Source organism: Anas platyrhynchos, chromosome 9 (genome assembly GCF_047663525.1).
Source record: "Anas platyrhynchos isolate ZD024472 breed Pekin duck chromosome 9, IASCAAS_PekinDuck_T2T, whole genome shotgun sequence".
Lineage (NCBI taxonomy): Eukaryota > Metazoa > Chordata > Aves > Anseriformes > Anatidae > Anas > Anas platyrhynchos.
This window is the reverse complement of record NC_092595.1, coordinates 5,489,547-5,508,659: the sequence shown is the minus strand read 5'-3', so window position 1 is coordinate 5,508,659 and position 19,113 is coordinate 5,489,547. Positions and strand designations below refer to the sequence as shown.

The following is a 19,113-nucleotide window of genomic DNA, read 5'->3' as shown; positions in this document are numbered from 1 at the left end:
GGCGCGGCCAGCGCCGTCCCCCCCGGGCCGGGGGGCGTAGGGGAAGGGGGGGGAGAGGCGGAGCGGGGCCGCGGCTCCCTCCCCGCCCTCCGCACCTGCCCCGGCCCCGCGGAGGAGGGCGCGCAGCGGCGCGGGGATGCGCGGCCCTGGGCGGCAGGATGCGGGAGGGGAGCGCGGGCGGGCGCGGCGCGGAGAACAGGACGGGCGGCGAGCCCCCGCTGCACCTCTTCCCCGCGCCCGTGCTCACCGGCATCACGGTGGCCTGCGTGGTCCTCTTCGTCATCGGGATCTTCGGCAACCTGATGACCATGCTGGTGGTGTCGCGGTTTCGGGACATGAGGACCACCACCAACTTCTACCTGTCCAGCATGGCGTTCTCCGACCTGCTCATCTTCCTCTGCATGCCCTTGGACCTGTTCCGCCTCTGGCAGTACCGGCCCTGGAACTTCGGGGACCTCCTCTGCAAGCTCTTCCAGTTCGTCAGCGAGAGCTGCACCTACTCCACCATCCTCAACATCACCGCCCTCAGCGTGGAGCGGTACGTCGCCATCTGCTTCCCCCTGCGCGCCAAGGTGATCATCACCAAGAGGAAGGTCAAGCTGGTCATCCTCATCCTCTGGGCCGTCTCCTTCGTTAGCGCTGGCCCCATCTTCGTCCTGGTGGGGGTCGAGCACGAGAACGGCACCAACCCCCTGAGCACCAACGAGTGCCGCGCCACGGAGTACGCCATCCGCTCGGGGCTCCTCACCATCATGGTCTGGACCTCCAGCGTCTTCTTTTTCCTGCCCGTCTTTTGCCTGACCGTGCTGTACAGCCTCATCGGGAGGAAGCTCTGGAGGAGAAAGAGAAAGAACATCGGTCCGAACACGGTCATCAGGGACAAGAACAACAAGCAAACTGTGAAAATGTTAGGTACGACTCGTCGTGCTCTGTGTTTCTGAGGGTCTGTGTGCTTGTGTGTGTGAGAGAGAGAGAGAGGAAGACTGAGAGAGAGCTGGTAGGTCACTATAATCACTTCTAAAGGAAAGCATTTATTTAAAATGCTTCAGACAAAGGGCTACACTTCAAGGTAGTGGTAGAATAACTCTTCCCCCGTCCTTAGATTTATTTCTAACCGGTTGGAGCTGGGGGCTCTAAAACAGTTAAGCAGATTTTAATAACAATCACTGACAAAGACAAATACTACAGTTACAATTAGCTCTTGCCCTGGAGACTTTTGAACATCTTTGCTCTTTGGTTGTGGATACCGACATTATTTACAGAAGGATAGTTTATTTGATTTTTAAACAGAACTACCTCTTCTAAAACCACAAAGTTGAGCTGTAGACTAAGCAAGCAGGGACAGTACGGTGCCCTTAGTTTCAAATGAAAAGGATATCAAGTTTCCAGCAAATTGGGGATATTTACCGGCATGGCTGGGTAAGCTCATGAAAACTGATGGGCATTTTTGTATTAGAAAAACACCGGCACATGCTGAACAGTGAGCATTTTGTCTCCTTTGAGGTCTGATCCTCTGAATTCTCACTGTTTTCAAGAAAACAGGATTGAAGTGATAGGTGCTGTCATTCTTAACTCTGTGTATTTACATTGCCGGGTGGCTTAAATAACAACAGCTATTGCTGCCGCACAGAAACACAGATTTTAACATCCCGATGCTGCAAGCCCTCCCCGTGAGAGCATGTGGAGGGAGTCTGAGGCACAGAACCAAAAAGTTGCTCTGCAGTTCGGTGCCTGGAGGCAGCAGGGTCCTGCTGCTGTGTGCTTTCATTCAAGCCACAGACCCCGTGTGAGGGATTTCTGTGGGTCTGCTCCCGGGGATGCTTTACATGACGGTTCCATAGGCAGCAGCTCCGCCGTGCTCATTGCAGCCAGGCAGAGGTGACGGGCTAATGAGCTTGAAGAAGAGGTGGCAGCGTGTCCTAAGTAGCTGAATCATTAAATGGGAGCCTAACTGATCTTTTGTTCGCGCCCTGCTTTATTACTATGCAACAGCAGCAAGGATAATAAAACCCGCCGCATGCTTTGTGCCCTTCCAGCTACGTTTTATGATCAATAGAATTACTTCATTTGGGTAAACGTGACCTTGGAAGCAATTCATCATTTACACTTCTAGAGTCTTGAGATTATGAATCTCTATTTACAATAAGTAAACTGCTAGCATATATTACTACTGTGTTTACATTTCTGCATACTTAACCATAAAGAATTTCAAAACAATAATGGCTTATTTCTGCCCTGCAAGCATTACAGTATTTCAGACACCCTTTTTTTCTTTTGCATGTCTGAGAATAGCAAGACAGTAGCAAGACTGTCCTCTGACAGAGAGCCAATATCTGAATGATAACAGTCTGATGTCAGATGGAAAGAAAAGAAGTTAGCAAGGGCTCAATACTAGCAGATGCACAAAGCAATCTGCTCTCATTGATTTTAATTTTCTGCTTAAAATTTAGAAGGCACTTTCTAAGACTTTAGCAGGTCATGGAACATAAAGTAAATGGGATTAGCATCAACTTTTCTTCTAAATTGTAGAGAAACATTATGCTTCTAGGACCATAATTAAACACCTGAATATATAGCCTGACTTTCAAAAGAGCTATCGTACCCCATTCCTGCTGAAATCAATGTGATTTTGCAAGACCAAACTGCATCTTCCAAAGCCTGACTAGGAGGGTTATGCATGCCCACCTATGAAAATATTAGTAATGCTTAAAATACTGTTTATAATGACCACAATGGTGGTAATATTCATTACATGCATTAAATTCTAGAATGCAGTAACTAGTGAGTGAGGGAAACATTATCTGAACTGCACAGGTGGAGAAACTGAGGAAAAAGGGCACTAGTTGGCTCAAGAAGATGCAGAGGTGGAAAACAGATACTCTGAATTCCAGCTCTGTACTTTAGAGTCCATCATTAGTCCTACATAAGTACCTATGTAAGCAAAGGAATGCTTTTTCATAAAGTTTTTTGGGAAATATGCTGATTATGATCCCTCTTAGCTCTTTGAATTTTGTATCTGCTATATGTTGACATAGGCAAGCAGGACTGTGAACAAGAGAAAACAGATTAGCTGGGAACAATTGCTTAGGAACATCAGAAAACCTTGAGTTTTCTGTGGTTTTGTTCGTTTTTATATTACTAGATACACACAAAACTGTATGAAAAACAACAAAGGTCAATAGCACAGAGTAAGTGAACAGAAGTTTCCCTTTCTCAGTGTTCAAAGATTCCTATTACGTTCCTATTACTCTACCTGTATTTTATATAACACAAATATACATATGCATAACCATAGTGATGGTGTAATATTACAGATGTGCCGTGTAACTGTAACTATGTAGTTATACGTTATGTGTTTACCTTTCGTGGAGTAACTCATGTTCCAAAGCACAGACAAACTGGAGGGGGAGACCGCTTTTTTGTTGTTACCTTGGTGTACGTGCTCTACTGATCCGGATGATGGCTTATTTTATCTTTGGGCCCCTGCCTTCAATCATTTTGCTTCCCAGTGATTACATTTTTCATTAAAACCCACAGTGTTGAGTCTATCGCATTGTATATATCTTGCTTTGGTAGATGAAGATGATAGATTATATTACATTTTTTGTCACCATTCTGATTCCTGAATTCTCTCCTTTTATGGAAAAGATAAGTTTGATGGTTCAGAAGTGTGCTACAGCATGCAGTATACGGGCAGGTTGTTTAGATATGGCTGATTTGTAGTATGTATTGCTAATTTATGCTGTCAGAAAATGTGCTTGAGATAAAATGAAAAATTATAGGGTGCATTTTCACACTTTGGGATTATTTCGTTACAGAGATAGAATGACATTTCATTTAAATCACCCATATTTCCCTACTCACACTTAACACACTTTCTTCTGCTGTTTTCATTTTAGTTGTGGTGGTATTTGCTTTCATACTCTGCTGGTTGCCTTTTCACGTAGGACGGTATTTATTTTCCAAATCCTTTGAAGCCGGATCCTTGGAGATAGCAGTGATCAGCCAGTACTGCAACTTGGTGTCCTTTGTCCTCTTCTACCTTAGCGCCGCCATCAACCCCATCCTCTACAACATCATGTCCAAGAAGTACCGAATCGCCGCTTGCCGGCTCTTTGGACTCAAACCCCTCCCAAAGAAAAGACTCTCCAGCACGAAGCAGGAAAGTTCGCGTGTGTGGACAGAACCGAGCGTCACCACATGACACGGCGTGCCGAGCAGCAGAGCATCGCTTTCCAGCATTACCCAGAAAGCCATAACGAAAGAGACGCGGGGCGGGAGACACAAATCGAAAAGCAAAGCTGTACTTCTGTCGTCACCTGGATTTGCTGAAAGACGTGACGCGGGCGGCTAAGGATTTTCAAAAACTGACTAGGCCTCGAGAATCTCAAAGGAGACACACGGTTACAGAATTTGGCGACACTCGAGTCATACTTTGCTGCTGCTTTTGTCCACCATATGATTTTTGAATACAGGGGAGCTAGGTTTTCCCATCTGGAACATGCAAACGTAGCCCGGCTCACTTGAGAATTTGTACGACTTCAGTAGCAGCTAATTTGGGCTGAGTTATTCCAGAGTTAACTTTAGTTTTGCTAAAAATTTGGCTAACCTATAGCCAGACCCTAAGGAGAGAAAAAAAAATAATTGCCTTTTTGGAGTAGTAAACATAGAATTTGATACACTTTTCATAATCCAGATTTTTAAACAAAGATCAAAAAGAAGAGGAGACATACAAATGGATAGTTTTTAAACATGCTAAAAATAAATGACCCTTATGTCAGGTCTGAATCAAAAGGAAACAAAAAAATACCTTTATAGAAGCAGCTTAGAACGCGGCTGTGCTGAAATATTTTTTGAATATTTATCAGTGGGACAAGGACAGTGCTGACTTCAGGACTGCAGTGATGCTATAAACACTGGGAATGCGATCTCCCACCAAAGTATTTTTTTTTTTTTTAACTAGCTAATTCATCTGTACTTGTTCTGTTCAGCTTGACTGTGAACGACTCGCTGTAGCCAAACTTGGAAGCTTTTAGTTGTTCCAGTATTCGTGCTGCCTGTGGCTGCCTGTGCCTACGCTGCGCCCCCCATACCCCAGTTTGTCAGCAGTGTGAGGAGGGGGCTCCTGCCCGCGGAGCACCACGGGCTCCTGCTGCGGGCGTAGCAGGCGGTCAGAGCCTGGGGTGCAGTCGTGCTGGTTTGCTGCAGTGTGAAATTCAAAACTGTGCTCGTGTTTCAGAACATTTTAAACTGACAAGGCCTGAAAAAGAAAGAGAAAAATGTGCATTAAGACACACAGGTGGACGCATTCTCATACCTGATCCAGAAAAAAATTAAATCGAGTTTTATAACTCAAGTATGCCACTCTAACACAAAGCAAACCAGAACACTCTCCATCCCGTACGCTAGTACAGCTGCCTTACATGGCACCTGTTGTCACACCAACACGTGGAGTTTGTGGTCCAGCTAATAGAGCTTAGGGGCATGCATGTGCAATAGCAGCTTTTATTTATTTGATTCTAGTATTTATTGCCAGCTGGTCCACAACTGAGTCTACAGAATGAATTGTCTGTCTGCAAAATTCCCGTTGCCTTCAGCCTCCTATTACCGCCGATGGGCCACGTGCTGCCTGTTCCACTTCAGCTGACGGTGCTGCTCAGGTATAAGCGAAAAGAGAATTTGGCCTATTCTGCATATTCTGTGTCTTTGGTATCACACAGAGTTTCGATAGGGCTGGCTTGCTCCCCCCAGCACACTTGCTGTGAGAGCAGGCTTGATGTGAGGACTGAACGCAGGCGCGCAGGTTTAGGGGCAAACCACAGAACTAGCTGGGGAAGCACAGCAAACGGGAGATGCAAAAGGCCCAAATAGTGAGATGAACTTCGTCTGAACCTCTGGAGCGGACTGAGGCCCTGGCTGGCGGGTGTTAGGGGAGCAGCAGTGCTGTAGCATCACCCCCTGTTCGTCTCTAACCACTTCTGCCTTTCTGTTCGTTTTGTTCTTTCGGTCGTTGCCAGCTGACATTCAGATCTGATGGCAGACATCGTGCAACTCAGGGAAACCAGAAATCGGGGAATCTTGAAAAGATTGTAAAGATGTAAGCTCACTACTAACACGTCTGTGTAAATGAACTGATCACGCACCTGACATCACATCAGTGTTTCAACTTTCAGCTGTGTCTGTGGTATTAAATGTGAACAGAAAAAGAAATAAAGTCATGAGACCCTTCATAACTGCACGTGGGGCTGGGCAGGGCTGTGCACGGGAACCTGGTTTATAAACCAGAACAGCTGTAACGTTACAGCCCCTGGGGCAGGCACGCTCCTTTTCTGCCTGTTAAGTACGGGTGTACAGATCGTTTCATTTCACCCAGCATTTCTTCAGGAGACGCTGTAAATTCTAACTACACTGTGACTGTGACATTGGCAGAACTCTGTGCATAGAATAGAATTTATAACATTTAATCTGGGGTCACAAAAAGAAGCAAGGGGGCTGGCTTCTTGTGCTGAGGCAGGACAGGGCTTCTCTTTGGTCTCACTTAGGAAATGGCCTTTTCTTTGCAAGTCACTGAGCATCCGGCCAAATCCAGCAAAATGCATGCAATTTTAGGAAAGAAGAGTAGCCTCCTCCATTTCACTCTTGCACCAAGCAGGAAAAGTTTCAGACAGGCAACATTCAAGCATTCACACATGCTGTAGCAGCTCCTGCAGCCTGCACCATACCTCCTGTTCGTTCTGCCTCCCTTGACACTAAAACTTACCTGTAGGGAAATGCCAAAGTCGGGGGAGTCGCGCTTACTGGGGTGTGTTGACTCTAGATGGTGACCAGGGTCTGCTTCTTCAGACAGCTACTGGGCAAAACGAGCTGCTCTCACCTGGAGGATGGGAAGCAGCCACCTGGATAACCTGCCCTTTTCATCAGAAAGTCAAATACTGCCAGCTGCCTCCAGGAGGACACACGCCTCTCCACCACCACTGCGGGATGAGGATGGAGTTGCCTGCCTCGAGGGTACGTTATAGCCTGAAGCTTTAAGAAACAGCTTCATTTAAAAAAAATTAAAAATGTGACCAGGACATCAGGAGGCTTTTCTAGAACAGCTGGTTCCCTTCCCCCTGCAGTTTTGGGTCTGGACGTGGCTGTAGAGATCTGTGGTACCTGCAGTGAAAACTCTGCAGGAAAATTGCCTGCAGGCTGCAGAGCCATATGCTGCACTTCTGCAAACTCTCCCCTGTAGGAACAAACTTGGCCAGCTCTGATAAAAAATAATAATAATAAAAAAAAAATATATAGGGACTTTGTGAGTCAAAATATTGCTGTGTTCTCACTGCCCTGTGTGTGAGAAGCCATATAGGAAGTAACAGGAGGCTCATTCATTAAACAGCTCAAGTTTTAAAAGATTTTCCAACTCTACATTTTGTATCACAGCTTCACAAATAAACAGGAACAATTTGGCAGCATTTTATGTCTCGGCAGCATGTTGAATTGGCGATAAAATAGGTCAAAAGCATTTTACCAGAAAGCTCCGTTCATTTTAGAAAAATACTTTTGATAGAAGCATGCCCAGGCAGAAAATCATGTCCTATTGTATTGCTTGCCAAAAATAAAATATCCTGGAAAAGGAGCACTTACATGTCAGATCTGGAGTTGCTGGATGCTCAGCATTTATGTACGTTTGTGTCAAATGACATTTAAAGCAGTTACTTACCCAAATACCTTGAGAACCTCTCTGTCCATCGTTGGCCTGTGGCAGCCTAGGTGCTGCAGGTGGTTCCCCCAAACCCACCCACTGCTGCCCAGGTGACATTGCCACGAGAAGCTGGCTTCCAGACGAGCTGAAGCTTCCGAAACAATTAACATTTGCAGTTTTGTTTGGATGAGCTTTTCTTTTTCACTACGGAAAGCTAACGTAGAGGTAAGCTACAGGTTTCATGTGTAGTTCACCATCATCTCTTTTGGGTACTTCAACATGACCCACGTGAAGGTGGGTTTTGGTCATTGCTTTTTCGTGGGCTTCCGTAGCAAAAGCCCTGTGTGGACCCATCTACCTCCAGCCCCCCGGGGCTGTGGATCTGTGATCACACCACTGCAATTGTGTGAGTATAGTGAAAGAGGAAGAAAAAGGCAATCCATCTCAGGTTAATGAAGGCTTATGGCTTTTTGAACAATCACTTCTGCTTGCTGCTAAAGCTTTAGGGTGAGTGTCAGTACGTTTCTAGCTCCAGCACACGCTACGTACATCAGTGTTAGCAAATGTAACTCGTACACACGCTCGCTGTCCATGCACGTGTGAATTCCAGCCCTGTGGTGGGTTTCTAATGAGCTTTCTCATGCCTCTCCCAGCTGAAGGTCTCAGTTCCCTTCCACGTCAGCGTGACACAGCCCTTTCCATCTCAGCTAGGGACTGGTGCATGCTGTGGCTTTCCAAATCAGAGCAAAATCCAAAGGGTCTCATTAGCCCTGTATCCAGACCAAAAAAAACCCACAAAAACAAAAAACAACAAACCAACCCCAAACCTCTCTACTTGAAAGAAATGTGGCGTTTGACCCCATTTCAAGCAATGCTGCATGAAAGGGCACCGCTCCCTTTTCTTTTCCTCACATTCTGATTGTTTTTCAGATGATTGCAGAGCTGTACATGAGAAAGAACAGGCATGGTGATTTCTAAGCCTCTGTTCACGCTGGCCTTCTCTACGTGGCCCCCTTCCATGCACTGCCCAGCGCTGCAAACTGCCCCTCGGCAGGGTGGGACAGAGTCAAACCCTACCAATGCTTTCTGCCACGGGCCTGCAGCACAACCAGCTCCCAGGTGCTGAGATTTAAACACCTGCAACACCTCCATATTACAAAAAGCAGCAAAAACTCGTGCTACAAATTCTCACCAAAAATTAAGCCAATATCCATGATCACACACGGGCACGTATTCTGCCTGGTCAATAGCACCAGGGGACTTTTAGCAAGCAGCGACAATGCAATTAATTGTTGTAAAATTCCCTGTGCTGTAAAAGGTGCCACCTTCTATTTTTGGCTGCACAGGAGCAAGCGCTCAGCTGTGGGTCTCAGCCCACTGACCGGCCACCAGCTCGTGAAGGAAGTGGGTGGGCAGCACAGGGACTGTACCGGGGCAGTGCATGGTGTGGGGCTCCTGCCTGGGCAGTCCCTGAACACCTCTGGCCTAATGCCAATACATGAGGGGAAAAAAAAAAAAAAAAAAGGCAACAACATTTCAGATACAGTCAGATCAGCACAGCGGTTTCTTCCTCATAAAAGCCCTTTGGCTACAGGAACATGATTGCTGATGCCTTTGGCTAGAGGAACCTTGGCCAATGGCCCAGCTGAGCTGCTGGGCACATGGAGGTGAGCGGTCCTGAGAGCCCCCCGGGCCTGGTGTGTGGGTGTCTTGGGGAAAAAAGGGCACTCTGAGGCCTCTGTCAATGAGCACAGTGTTTGTGCTGGATTAGGGTGGGATTTCTCCACTCCGTTCACTTGCTGATCCTCACAAGACTTCTGCCTCCCTCCTGTTTGCTCTGTTTTGTTTGCAGAGAGTAAGTTTTTATGCAACAGAAAGCGAGGGAGATGAGCTAATAAAATTACTAAGAAATGACATCCACTGAGCACATTGACCCAAGCAGTTATTTATTAATCCTGCTAGTAGACCTAAAAATAGTGTAGATTGCATGCAATACCATCTACACAAGCAATTAGTACAGCCGCTATAACTACCCAAACCACCAACAGCACGTCCACCTAAATAGCAGCAGATAGCCAGCTAATCTGCTGTGTTTGAAAGCGTCCTGTCAAACCTCATAGCTGCTTTTTTATTTCACCCAGCCAAGAATCCGCACATTGAGAGAGCAATTGTCAAGAGCAGAAACGGATGCAATCATTTAGAACTTATTAAAGGTATTACCAATGAGATAGCCTTTTCGAGGGATCTCAGCTGGCTTTCTGCTCAGCCATAAAAGTATTAAAGCAAAATGTCCATCTCCTCCTCTCCTGTTTACCTGTGGTTCTCATTTCTGAGAAGAATAAGAGCTGACATTTATATCTTCACTCCGAGGCAGGTGAATATTTACGGGCCAGGAATATAATTTCTACACCACTTCACAGAATTATAATACATCAAGAATTCTGCAATAACTGTAATTCTTGAAAAAATATTTATGCAGGAAATATAATTCATGGATAAGATTTCTACAGTAATTGCCGCATGGCTTTTCCCTAATGCCTGCCAGCAGGTGGGCGAGCAGAAGCGGAGCTGCTCAGCACCACTTCGATGGGAGCCCCGCTCCAGCTGCACGGCCTCCTGTCACGGCTGGCCTCAAACAACCCGGCCAGGCAGCCGGGCCATGCTGGAGCCCTGGGACACACGGGATGAGGGCTCAGGCCATGCTGTTTCCTTCAGGAAGCCCCTGAAGCTGGAGTTCCTGACGTGTTTTATTCTCAGAGGTGTTTTCAAGCACCGCTGCTATGCCTCAGGACAGGAGGGAGAGGCACAGGCGAATTGCAGTCACCTAGGGGCAGGCAGGAAGGCCTCGGGACAACACCTGCCTCCCTCCGAGTGCATGTTTTCTCCTCAGGAGCTATTTGCTGTAGGCTGAATTTGAGTGTAGGGCCCGGCGCTGGCTGCTGCCCTGCGGTGCCTCCAGGCCCAGCTCCCACACAGAGACCCCTCCAAGGGCTGTGCTCGCCTCCACCACACCGCTCGTGCTCCGAACTGGCGACACAGGCTGAAGCCAAAAGCACAACAAATTTTACCTGATTCGTTTTCGAGCAGGCTCTCTGATTACCGAGAGGAGACGGAATTGCTGCTGCTATAGAAACAGCAGCCTCCAGCCCGGTGACCACGCTCGGCTGCTGGAGGACCTGGAGATTGCTCGGTTTGCGAGGTGGGGCACGGCCGGCCGGCCTCGGTCGGCTCCACATGAGCCCGGAGGTCGGTGGTAAGGCCACAGAAATATCTAGAAATAGAAGCCCCTGCTCTGCTCCGAAACTTTTCAAAGCAGGTAACTTTGCAACACCGATAGAGGCAAGAGATGGTGTTAAACACAGTCCTGCCCGAGCAGGGATACTGCGTGCTCTGTAGGGCATGAATAAAACAAAGCCCACAGGAAAGTTCGTGCTACCCACCCCGACCCTACCAGTCCGGGTGTGCGATTACAACACAACACAACACAGTGCTCGGATGGTGAACATCAATCTTCCTTCAGTGTCCTGGGCTTGCCAGGCTCTCACTGTTCCCCGTCATCCACAGGCCGTGGCCATGGGAGCTGGGAACCAAGGAGCGGGTGAAATGAGAGCTCTTCAGGTAGCAAAGCGCTGGCTACCCGTCTACAGACATCTTCAGAAGATTTTGTTAGAGAGGGGTTGTTTTGACAAGCACCGTTTAAATAAATAAATAAAGAGCAACCAAGATGGGAAAAAAAGAAAGAAACAAACAAAACACACAAAAAAACCCCACAAACATTTCCTTCAGAAAAACACTCATGTTTGCAAATTGCAGTAATGAAAAAAGTAAACAAATAAAATGCTGCATTTATGCAGTGATTTGAAGAGGAGAAGCTGTTTAAAAAACAAACACCGTGTTTGCCACGGGACATGTATACATGCCAGCTTAATTCTCTATGACAAGTAATTGAATTTATTGTGCATAATTAATGGTAAATGAAAACTTCTGGTATTTCAAGTGTTTATTTACTCAGAGACATCAAATGCAGGTATATTTTTACCATCATTAACATTTCAGGCAAGCTATTCAGCCGAAGTGACTAAAACACCTCAGCAACTTGTCTCACCCAGAAGAGGACACAGAAAAATTCAGCTCCTAAATTCCCAGGTAAAGATCGGGGCTGAGTGCACTGCACCCACACTCCAAGTTCCCAAACCCCAGCCCACTCCAGCAGGAACTCAATATTCTCGGGGAGGATTTTATGCTGAATGTTACAGCAGCCTTCAGATGTGTGCTGCAGCTACGGCCCTGTTCAGGGACAGCCAAACTCCAGCTTTCCAGGGGCAGGATGGAATTGCCACGTATTTAGCTCAGTCTTAGAAAAGATCTCGCTTAAATCCCTTGAGTGAAAAGGGATTGAGAGGCTTCTCTGCGCGGCCACAGAGACTGCAGCTGTCAAACTCCCCAGAAATCTCCTGCTGAGGTTTCTGAGACACTTGTGTAAAAGCCACCACAGAAGGCCAGGTTGCTGAGCAGCACTTCCCTGAGCCCACCAAGTCGGGCTGCAGGGCCAGGGTCACGTCCAGACAGTGCCGGGGCTTGGAAATAGGCCAAAATGCTCATCTTGGTGAAAGCAGTTAATCCAAAGCTGAAAGTGGAGGATCTGGGATACCACAGCATCACTACAGAACAAACCACCTCAAAAATTGTCATCTGTACTCTGGGGTGCAGCCCCACAGGGAGACTCGGAGCACCAAACTGCACCAGCAAACACTTTGTAAATGATAAAAACCTTTCCAACTACAAATCAGAAACATCCTGAATTAAACTTAGGATTCTCACTCCTGCTTTTGGTTGCAGTAACATCACCTGAGTACCTGAAAGGGCCCACCTAACAGACTGAAAGGACTGTATTCAATGAAGAAAACTTCTGGTAATATCAGAAAGAATTAAAACATTTATTGGGCATAAATATATTACATATACACTACAGATACAGTTAAGTCTTACATACATAGTGTAGTATTTGCAAAATCTATACATTAAAATTGATATGGCAGTTTTAATACAATGCATATGAAATAGTCTAAAATTTACAATACAAGAAAACGTATGATTATTTTTTTTAAAGTTGAAAAGCTTGGAATGTATGTTCCCATAGTGAGGTAAAAACTTTTTTTTTTTTTTTCAATTTAAAGAACTGTGCAAGGATAAGGTTCATACACATTCAGTTAGGGCACTTCTCAATCGTGACACTGAATACTGAACTACTGTAGCCAACAAACAGGATTAGAAAACATTTCAAGTTCTTAAAGAAAAAGGCAGAACAATATAAAAACATCTCTCCTTCCTTAAGGGCTGTAAATATTTAGTGTTTCATTCTACCTTTTTTTTTGTGTGTGTGTGTGTGTGTGTGTGTGTGTTCATTATTTCTTTGAGAGCAGAGAGCTCCTGGAGTTGATTCAGTGCCTGATGCTACCGGATCAAAGGGCAAAAAGACGTACGGGGAAGACAAGGCAACACCAAACTGCGGGAATGGAAACCCAAACAGAAACGGTTTATGATCTGTGATGTTAACATATGAACCAGCCAGTTCAGTATGGCAGAAAATACAAACTAAAATAATGCCAAGGTAACTGATTTAGGGCCTGCTCCAACTCCTGCAGAACACTTGGTTAACCTGGGGTTGGAGTGGGCATTGTCACGAGCATGATTGCACAGGGAACCAAACAGGTTGGCACTGACACAAATGCTTGAAGTCCAACAGATTGCTTCTCTCTGCACTTCGGCTTGCTGCTTTCAGTATCTTTGTACTGCAAGCTTTCAAAATCGATCAAATAATATAAAGCAAGTTTTTTTTTTTTTTTCTTCAATTTTTCTTTTTTAAAAAAGATGTCAAGCTTGGGTTTAATAGCAGCACTGCTGAAACAATACTCCAAAAATAAAAACGGGACTCTACTCAGATTTCTGGGTTTCCAAACTAGCAGTCTTTTCATTGTTTTAAAAAATACACTTTCCCCACCCCTCCATTGAAAACAGCTGTATATGCTTTGCTCACAAAATACAGATGCAAGGTCACAAAGTTTCATATCACAAATAAATTTAAATAAGATGTAAATAAATTTGACAAGCCATGACTTTGGCAAAAAAAAAAAAAACAAAAAAATATATATATTTAGCTCAATGCCATTAGTTTGCAAGGCTAAATTAAACTAATTATAGTCAATAACAAAATACAGAACATTTCTAATATTTGCTACATCTAGAGAGGCACACAGAATAATTCATTGATCTTAGCACTTTCTTTCCAGAGATGATTATGTTTTTGGATACATGTAAACGTTTGAATCACTGATAATGTTTTTTGGCATTTAATGTACTAGATGCTCCCATCTTCAAAAACACAAGAAAATGTAAGAAGATTAATAATACTAGGAATGCTGCCAGGTAAAAAGTTGACCTAAAGTACAACAGTATAAAACAGACAAAATATAACATGCTACAGGGGGTGGGGAGGGGAATTAGTACATAAGTACACTTTTTATTTTTTATTTTTTTACAATAAATAAAAGATTGCACTGTAATTGGTATTTAAAGTACTGTATGCAGTATATAGTATAAATAAACCTAAAACAAAAATAATGTTGTTTTTCCCCATTACTTTGGTTAAGGGAATATTATGCTAGTATAGGACACTGAATCCTAGACAATGGAGACAGAGCACAAAATAGCTAGGACAAAAGCAAAACCAAGTAGCAAAAATATACAAAAACAATAGGCAGGGAAATACACTGTGTCTGTTGCACCCTTTTGGAATCTATTTGCACCTCCAGCTCACTTATGTCCCTGAGGTACTCGCACAATGTTGACTTAATATAAATAATCCAATGACTCAAGAGTTAAAAATCTATCTTGATGGATTAAAATGTGTGTCTCGGAAGAGGCAGGCAGGAGGGGGGAAACACAGCTGTAAGAGCAAGGACTATACCTCCGTAGGACTCCAGTCCCAATTTTGCAATGTACCAAGTATTTTGATTAGCCCTGTGTTAAGAATAACGTAGGCACCCGTTTAAGGTACTTAAAATAAACAGATCCCATTTCTGATATCTCCAAGAAAGTTCTATAAAATCAATACCCCTCCAAAAACCAAAAGATCAACTGACAAGTGAAGTTTGCTTACATTTAGTGTAAATCTCACCTAATTCAGTAGAGGCAGTAAGCTGTCACCAGCTCTAATCATATCAATCAGACTGAACATAATAGAATAATATCTACTATTAGATTAGGAATCGTTATATACAGTGACAAACAGACAAGTTAAAGCAGCTTTTAAATAGCTGAACATGGGAATAACTAACTATTGCACAATGCCCTCTTACTTAAAATTACTGCTAGGAATCAAAATGGTAAAAAATCTATAATGCTTCATAATTTATATGCAGTTTGGTTACTTGATTTCTTATACAGGCAGTTTCATAGTGTTGTAACTGTAAAAGTAACAGGTTTTTAGACTGCAGGATACTGTTCTGATTTAAATGCACTAAGCAGTTAAAATAACAATTTACTTTTTATCTTGAAAACATGGGGCAAATGTAGTGAATAATTCATAGGCAACATTGCTAATACTGTTCAATGAAGACCTGGTATTGTTGACTAACACTGTATTCTAGTCTTACCACTATACACACTTGTGACTAATGTTTAGGAGAAAAAGAAGAAACAAAAAAGTGATTCAATTAAAATTTCCTAAATAGTAAGATAAAATAAGAGACTGTAAGAACTTCAGTGAAAACAAAAACAGAACCACGATGACAAGGCAAATTGGTGACATTTTTGAAACTGTGAAGGAAAAAAATCTTGCTTTTGGTATCTGGTTTGCTTGTTTCTCCAGTTTGACCACTTCCTAGTTTTGAATTTCAAAAAGGTGCATCAAAACACTGATTTATCTTTCTTCAAGCTAGAACTGTAAAAACAAGAGAAGTATATAAAATGCATGGTAGAACAAAAGGATTTCAAAAAGGAATATCTGAATAAATGTGTGGATTATAATGCGTAGCATTAGTTAAATTTGTATCTCAAACTTCCATTGAATTCTCTACTTCATAAAGAAGTATTGTAATATACAGGCGAATATAATTGACAAACTTGCAAAGCCAAGAACGATGAGGGCTGCAAACTGTTCATCAGTAGGAATCATGTTCTTTATCTTAGGATTATCTATGCTTCCCATTTCTCCCGCAAGCATGATCTCGTTTCGCTGAAGCATAAAGGCAACGGATGGGCTGAAAGGGCCACTAAGTTCCTGTGAGGTATCCAAGCACCGGCGACACACGCAGACGCGAAACCGATAGTCTGTGTTGACTTGAAGGCCTGAGATTTGGAACGTGGTCTCATCTCCCTTGTACACCTTCAAAACAAAAGAGCAAGCACAGTTAAATAAATAAAACAGAACTACCTTCACTTTTTCCAAATATCAGAACAAATTCAAGAAGTGTATGACGTATTTGTTGAGTGAAAAATGAGTGTAAATATCCATTCTAAGTAGCGTCAGAGGAAACCTGTATCTGAAAAGGTTCTGCGTTTCATACAAAGTCACAAGTTGTCATAAATTAAAGTAGATTTGCAAGGATTTGGGCCAGGAAGTTAGGGCAAGCCTGAGTCTGGTAAGGAAACATTTCTGTAGACCTCAAGGGAAGGCTCTCGCGAGGCGAGGGTAGGCCTCAGCAAAATGGCGGCATGCAGAGGAGCAGAACAGAGGTGTCCGACCAGGGCAGGTCTCCACAGAGAGCTCAACACACTGAACGCACGCAAGAACAGACAAGACTTCAGGCAACACATCATACATAAGACGTGCTCGTCTTTCATGGGTGTGATAAATATCACAGACAGATTTCTGTACTGTTAAAATGTGACTACATGCTTAAAATGCCTAAGATGTAAGCACCGTATCTAGCCCCAAAATGAAGACAATCTGCAAACTAAGTTTATTGCAAGACATTCACTGCACAGTCATAAAATCGGTTGCAAATATTATTTTAATATACTTTCCTCACATTTTTCTCAAGAGTCAGCAATTATGCCAGAAATTACACTTTCTGAATTGTGGAAACAATAAAATATTATTAAGGTATAAAAAGCTCCTCTTGGTTGCGTTGTATTTCGTTCTTTAACAATCCAAAATCCGTGATGTATTTATGCTAATCAAATGTAGGTAACTTATGACTCAGAGCATGAGTCACAATATGAGAAAGAAGAGAGAGAACTGAGTATCTCAAAGACAGTTTTGCGACTTAGATGGAAAAAGACCACTGGAAACACTTATATACTCTGAAAACAAATAACCAGCCAACAATTTATATAACGCAGGGTTGCTGAAACTGGTATTCTATTAAATAAAATACAAGGTGTCACAAAGTGCTTGTATCTCCTAGAAAAAAACCCTCAGCTTTGGATGCTTCTTCCTTTACTCATTTCACCAGTTTCCTTCTCCTCACAGCAGGAGCAGGAAGCTGAGTGCTCCTCTGCCCTCCCGAAGGTAAGAGCTCTGGCTGAGAAAAGGTAACGAGGGAAATTAAAACTGAGCTGACAGAGGACTTCCTGTGTGTTACTCCAGGGAAGGAAAAAAAAAATCAAAATGAGACAGACTCAGCTAAACACCACTTAAAGAACACAACTTCCCTGCCCATGCTTACCCCTGAGACTACTCCTTCAGTTAGGAAGCCAGTCTGATCGCCTGGAAAGGTCTAGGGCAAAAGATTAAGGTTTTCCTTCCATTCATTTTCTCTCCTCCTTTTAAACTTTTAAACTTCCACAATTTTTACAAATACAGTTTGTATGACGGTGACTGAGGTTCCAGACAAAGAACTCCAGTAACCAGCTGGTTCCTGGCCCCAAGACGTAAGGCAAGAAGCAGCGCTCCAACACAATTATTTTACCTTCATCACGTACGCCCAGCATTCACAGGAAGTTCATTGTAGCTCAAGTGACAGGAGCACAACGAATTCATGCTGTAAATGTCTGCAATTAACCAAAGCTACACACCATTGCCTTTCTTGCAATCTTTGCTCATCTTCCCAAAGCCACCGAGAAGCAAGCCATTAAGGTACAGTAATACATCACAGGAAAAAACAATTACAAGCACTGTAGCTGCTCACAGAATTAATGTGAAGGCTGAAACATCTGTTTGCAAAGCATACCTCTTATCAAGAAAGGCCTGCCACTGCATTTTCCAATGGCAATTGGAAACGTTCCTCCACCACAGCAGTCAGAATTCTTCTACTTCAGGGACTTAGCTAGCTAGCCCCCTATTTCTGTAGTCTCTAAGACATCACAACCCAAAGCTGTCCAGCACAGCTGTAAGCTGTGTATTTTTGGTGCTGTTATCATTATTAACTTACTTTCAAAATGCATCATCAGAGGAGTTCCACATGCCTTTGCCATAAAGTAATTCATTTGCCACAAACATCGCTACTTAAACAACAACAAAAACCAAAACAGTAAAAACCGCAAACTGAATTTTAATTAAAAAAACAAACAAACAAACAAACAAAACACCTAAGCTTCCAAAATTACATTTCACGGATAGTAGGGATTGGATCTCTACAACCTGTCTTTGCATTGAAAAAAACCTCTGCAGTTAATTGTTTCTGTTACTTGTTTCGGTGTGGCTGGGTGGTGAATACCGGTGTAACTGGAGGCTAAGGTCAACTGAATCAAAGACTTGTATCTTCATTACAGTCTAATAAATACAGATGGCCATTCAAGCCAGCTACTCAACAGCACTTCTCAGAAAAAAGCCAGACAGCCAAGTGAGAGAACCGTGCATCTTTAAAGAAGGCTTGAGGAACAGTCAAAGGAACACCAAATACATGATTATTCAATGCTGATAAAGACAAACTATTTCCTGTGCTAGAGCTAGGAAGGTGGTGGAAATTGTCCTGCTTTCAGTGAAGATTGTTAGCACCAGTGGAGCTATGTCCCTTCTCTGCAACAGGCAAACGATTCTTGTGCTTAATCATCATCCCTTCCCACAGCAGCCTCTGCATCCTGCACAACTGGCTGCAATGAGCGCCCTCGAGGGCTATGCAACAGAAGGCACTACTGGCCTGAGCTCAGTTTTACCTGCCTTAGTGTCCACGCTGAATTTTGTCTGCCTTACTGCCTCTAGGACCATGCTAATCCAGGGCAGAATGCTCTCAGCACAAACATAAATGCTTGGCTGTTAATGCAGTTACACTCTGTGAACAGACTTCACATACACAGCAAAACAAAATAAACGAAACAAAAAAGTAATTTAATTTTTAATTTGACAATTATGTATAAGGCCTTTGAACTTGCTAAACAAAGGTTAACCCAATATGATTGTGTAAAGCAGCATTTATATGTATATATATATAGCACACAATGCTTTGGTGGCCACCAAAACGGAGTAAAGAGTCCACCCAATT

General features: G+C 43.7%; 2 protein-coding genes and 2 long non-coding RNA genes across 10 annotated transcripts in view; 2 read left to right on the top strand and 2 right to left on the bottom strand.

Annotated features, from left to right (window-relative positions):
* The first annotated feature begins 42 nt into the window (after positions 1–42).
* Positions 43–4,204, top strand: GHSR (growth hormone secretagogue receptor). Of its 2 annotated transcripts, none has more exons than XM_072042650.1 (2): positions 43–912; positions 3,948–4,204. In XM_072042650.1, exons 1-2 carry the CDS (start codon positions 159–161, stop codon positions 4,202–4,204), a joined length of 1,011 nt encoding a protein of 336 aa, XP_071898751.1. In that variant the 5' UTR covers positions 43–158. The 2 variants fall into 2 exon arrangements, with proteins under 2 accessions (XP_071898751.1, XP_027320592.1); XM_027464791.3 differs by having other exon boundaries at positions 3,900–4,204.
* LOC113844531 (uncharacterized) lies at positions 593–7,256 on the bottom strand. 2 transcript variants are annotated; one of them, XR_011811499.1, is made up of 3 exons: positions 6,761–7,116; positions 3,865–5,260; positions 593–832 (listed from the first exon to the last, which is right to left on the bottom strand). It is a non-coding gene; the product is annotated as an uncharacterized lncRNA (long non-coding RNA). The 2 variants fall into 2 exon arrangements; XR_011811498.1 differs by lacking the exon at positions 593–832 and having other exon boundaries at positions 3,279–5,260; positions 6,761–7,256.
* Positions 7,257–8,285: 1,029 nt separating this feature from the next.
* On the top strand, positions 8,286–12,884 carry LOC140003236 (uncharacterized). The gene is made up of 3 exons (XR_011811537.1): positions 8,286–11,003; positions 11,744–11,833; positions 12,527–12,884. It is a non-coding gene; the product is annotated as an uncharacterized lncRNA (long non-coding RNA).
* Positions 12,601–19,113, bottom strand: part of FNDC3B (fibronectin type III domain containing 3B) — a 174,671-nt gene continuing 168,158 nt past the window's right edge. For all 5 annotated transcript variants that reach the window (XM_027464789.3, XM_072042700.1, XM_072042704.1 and 2 more), the window contains one exon: positions 12,601–16,073. In XM_027464789.3, coding sequence (XP_027320590.3) covers positions 15,762–16,073 — 312 coding nt within the window. In that variant the 3' untranslated portion in view covers positions 12,601–15,761. The remainder of the gene's footprint in view (positions 16,074–19,113) is intronic.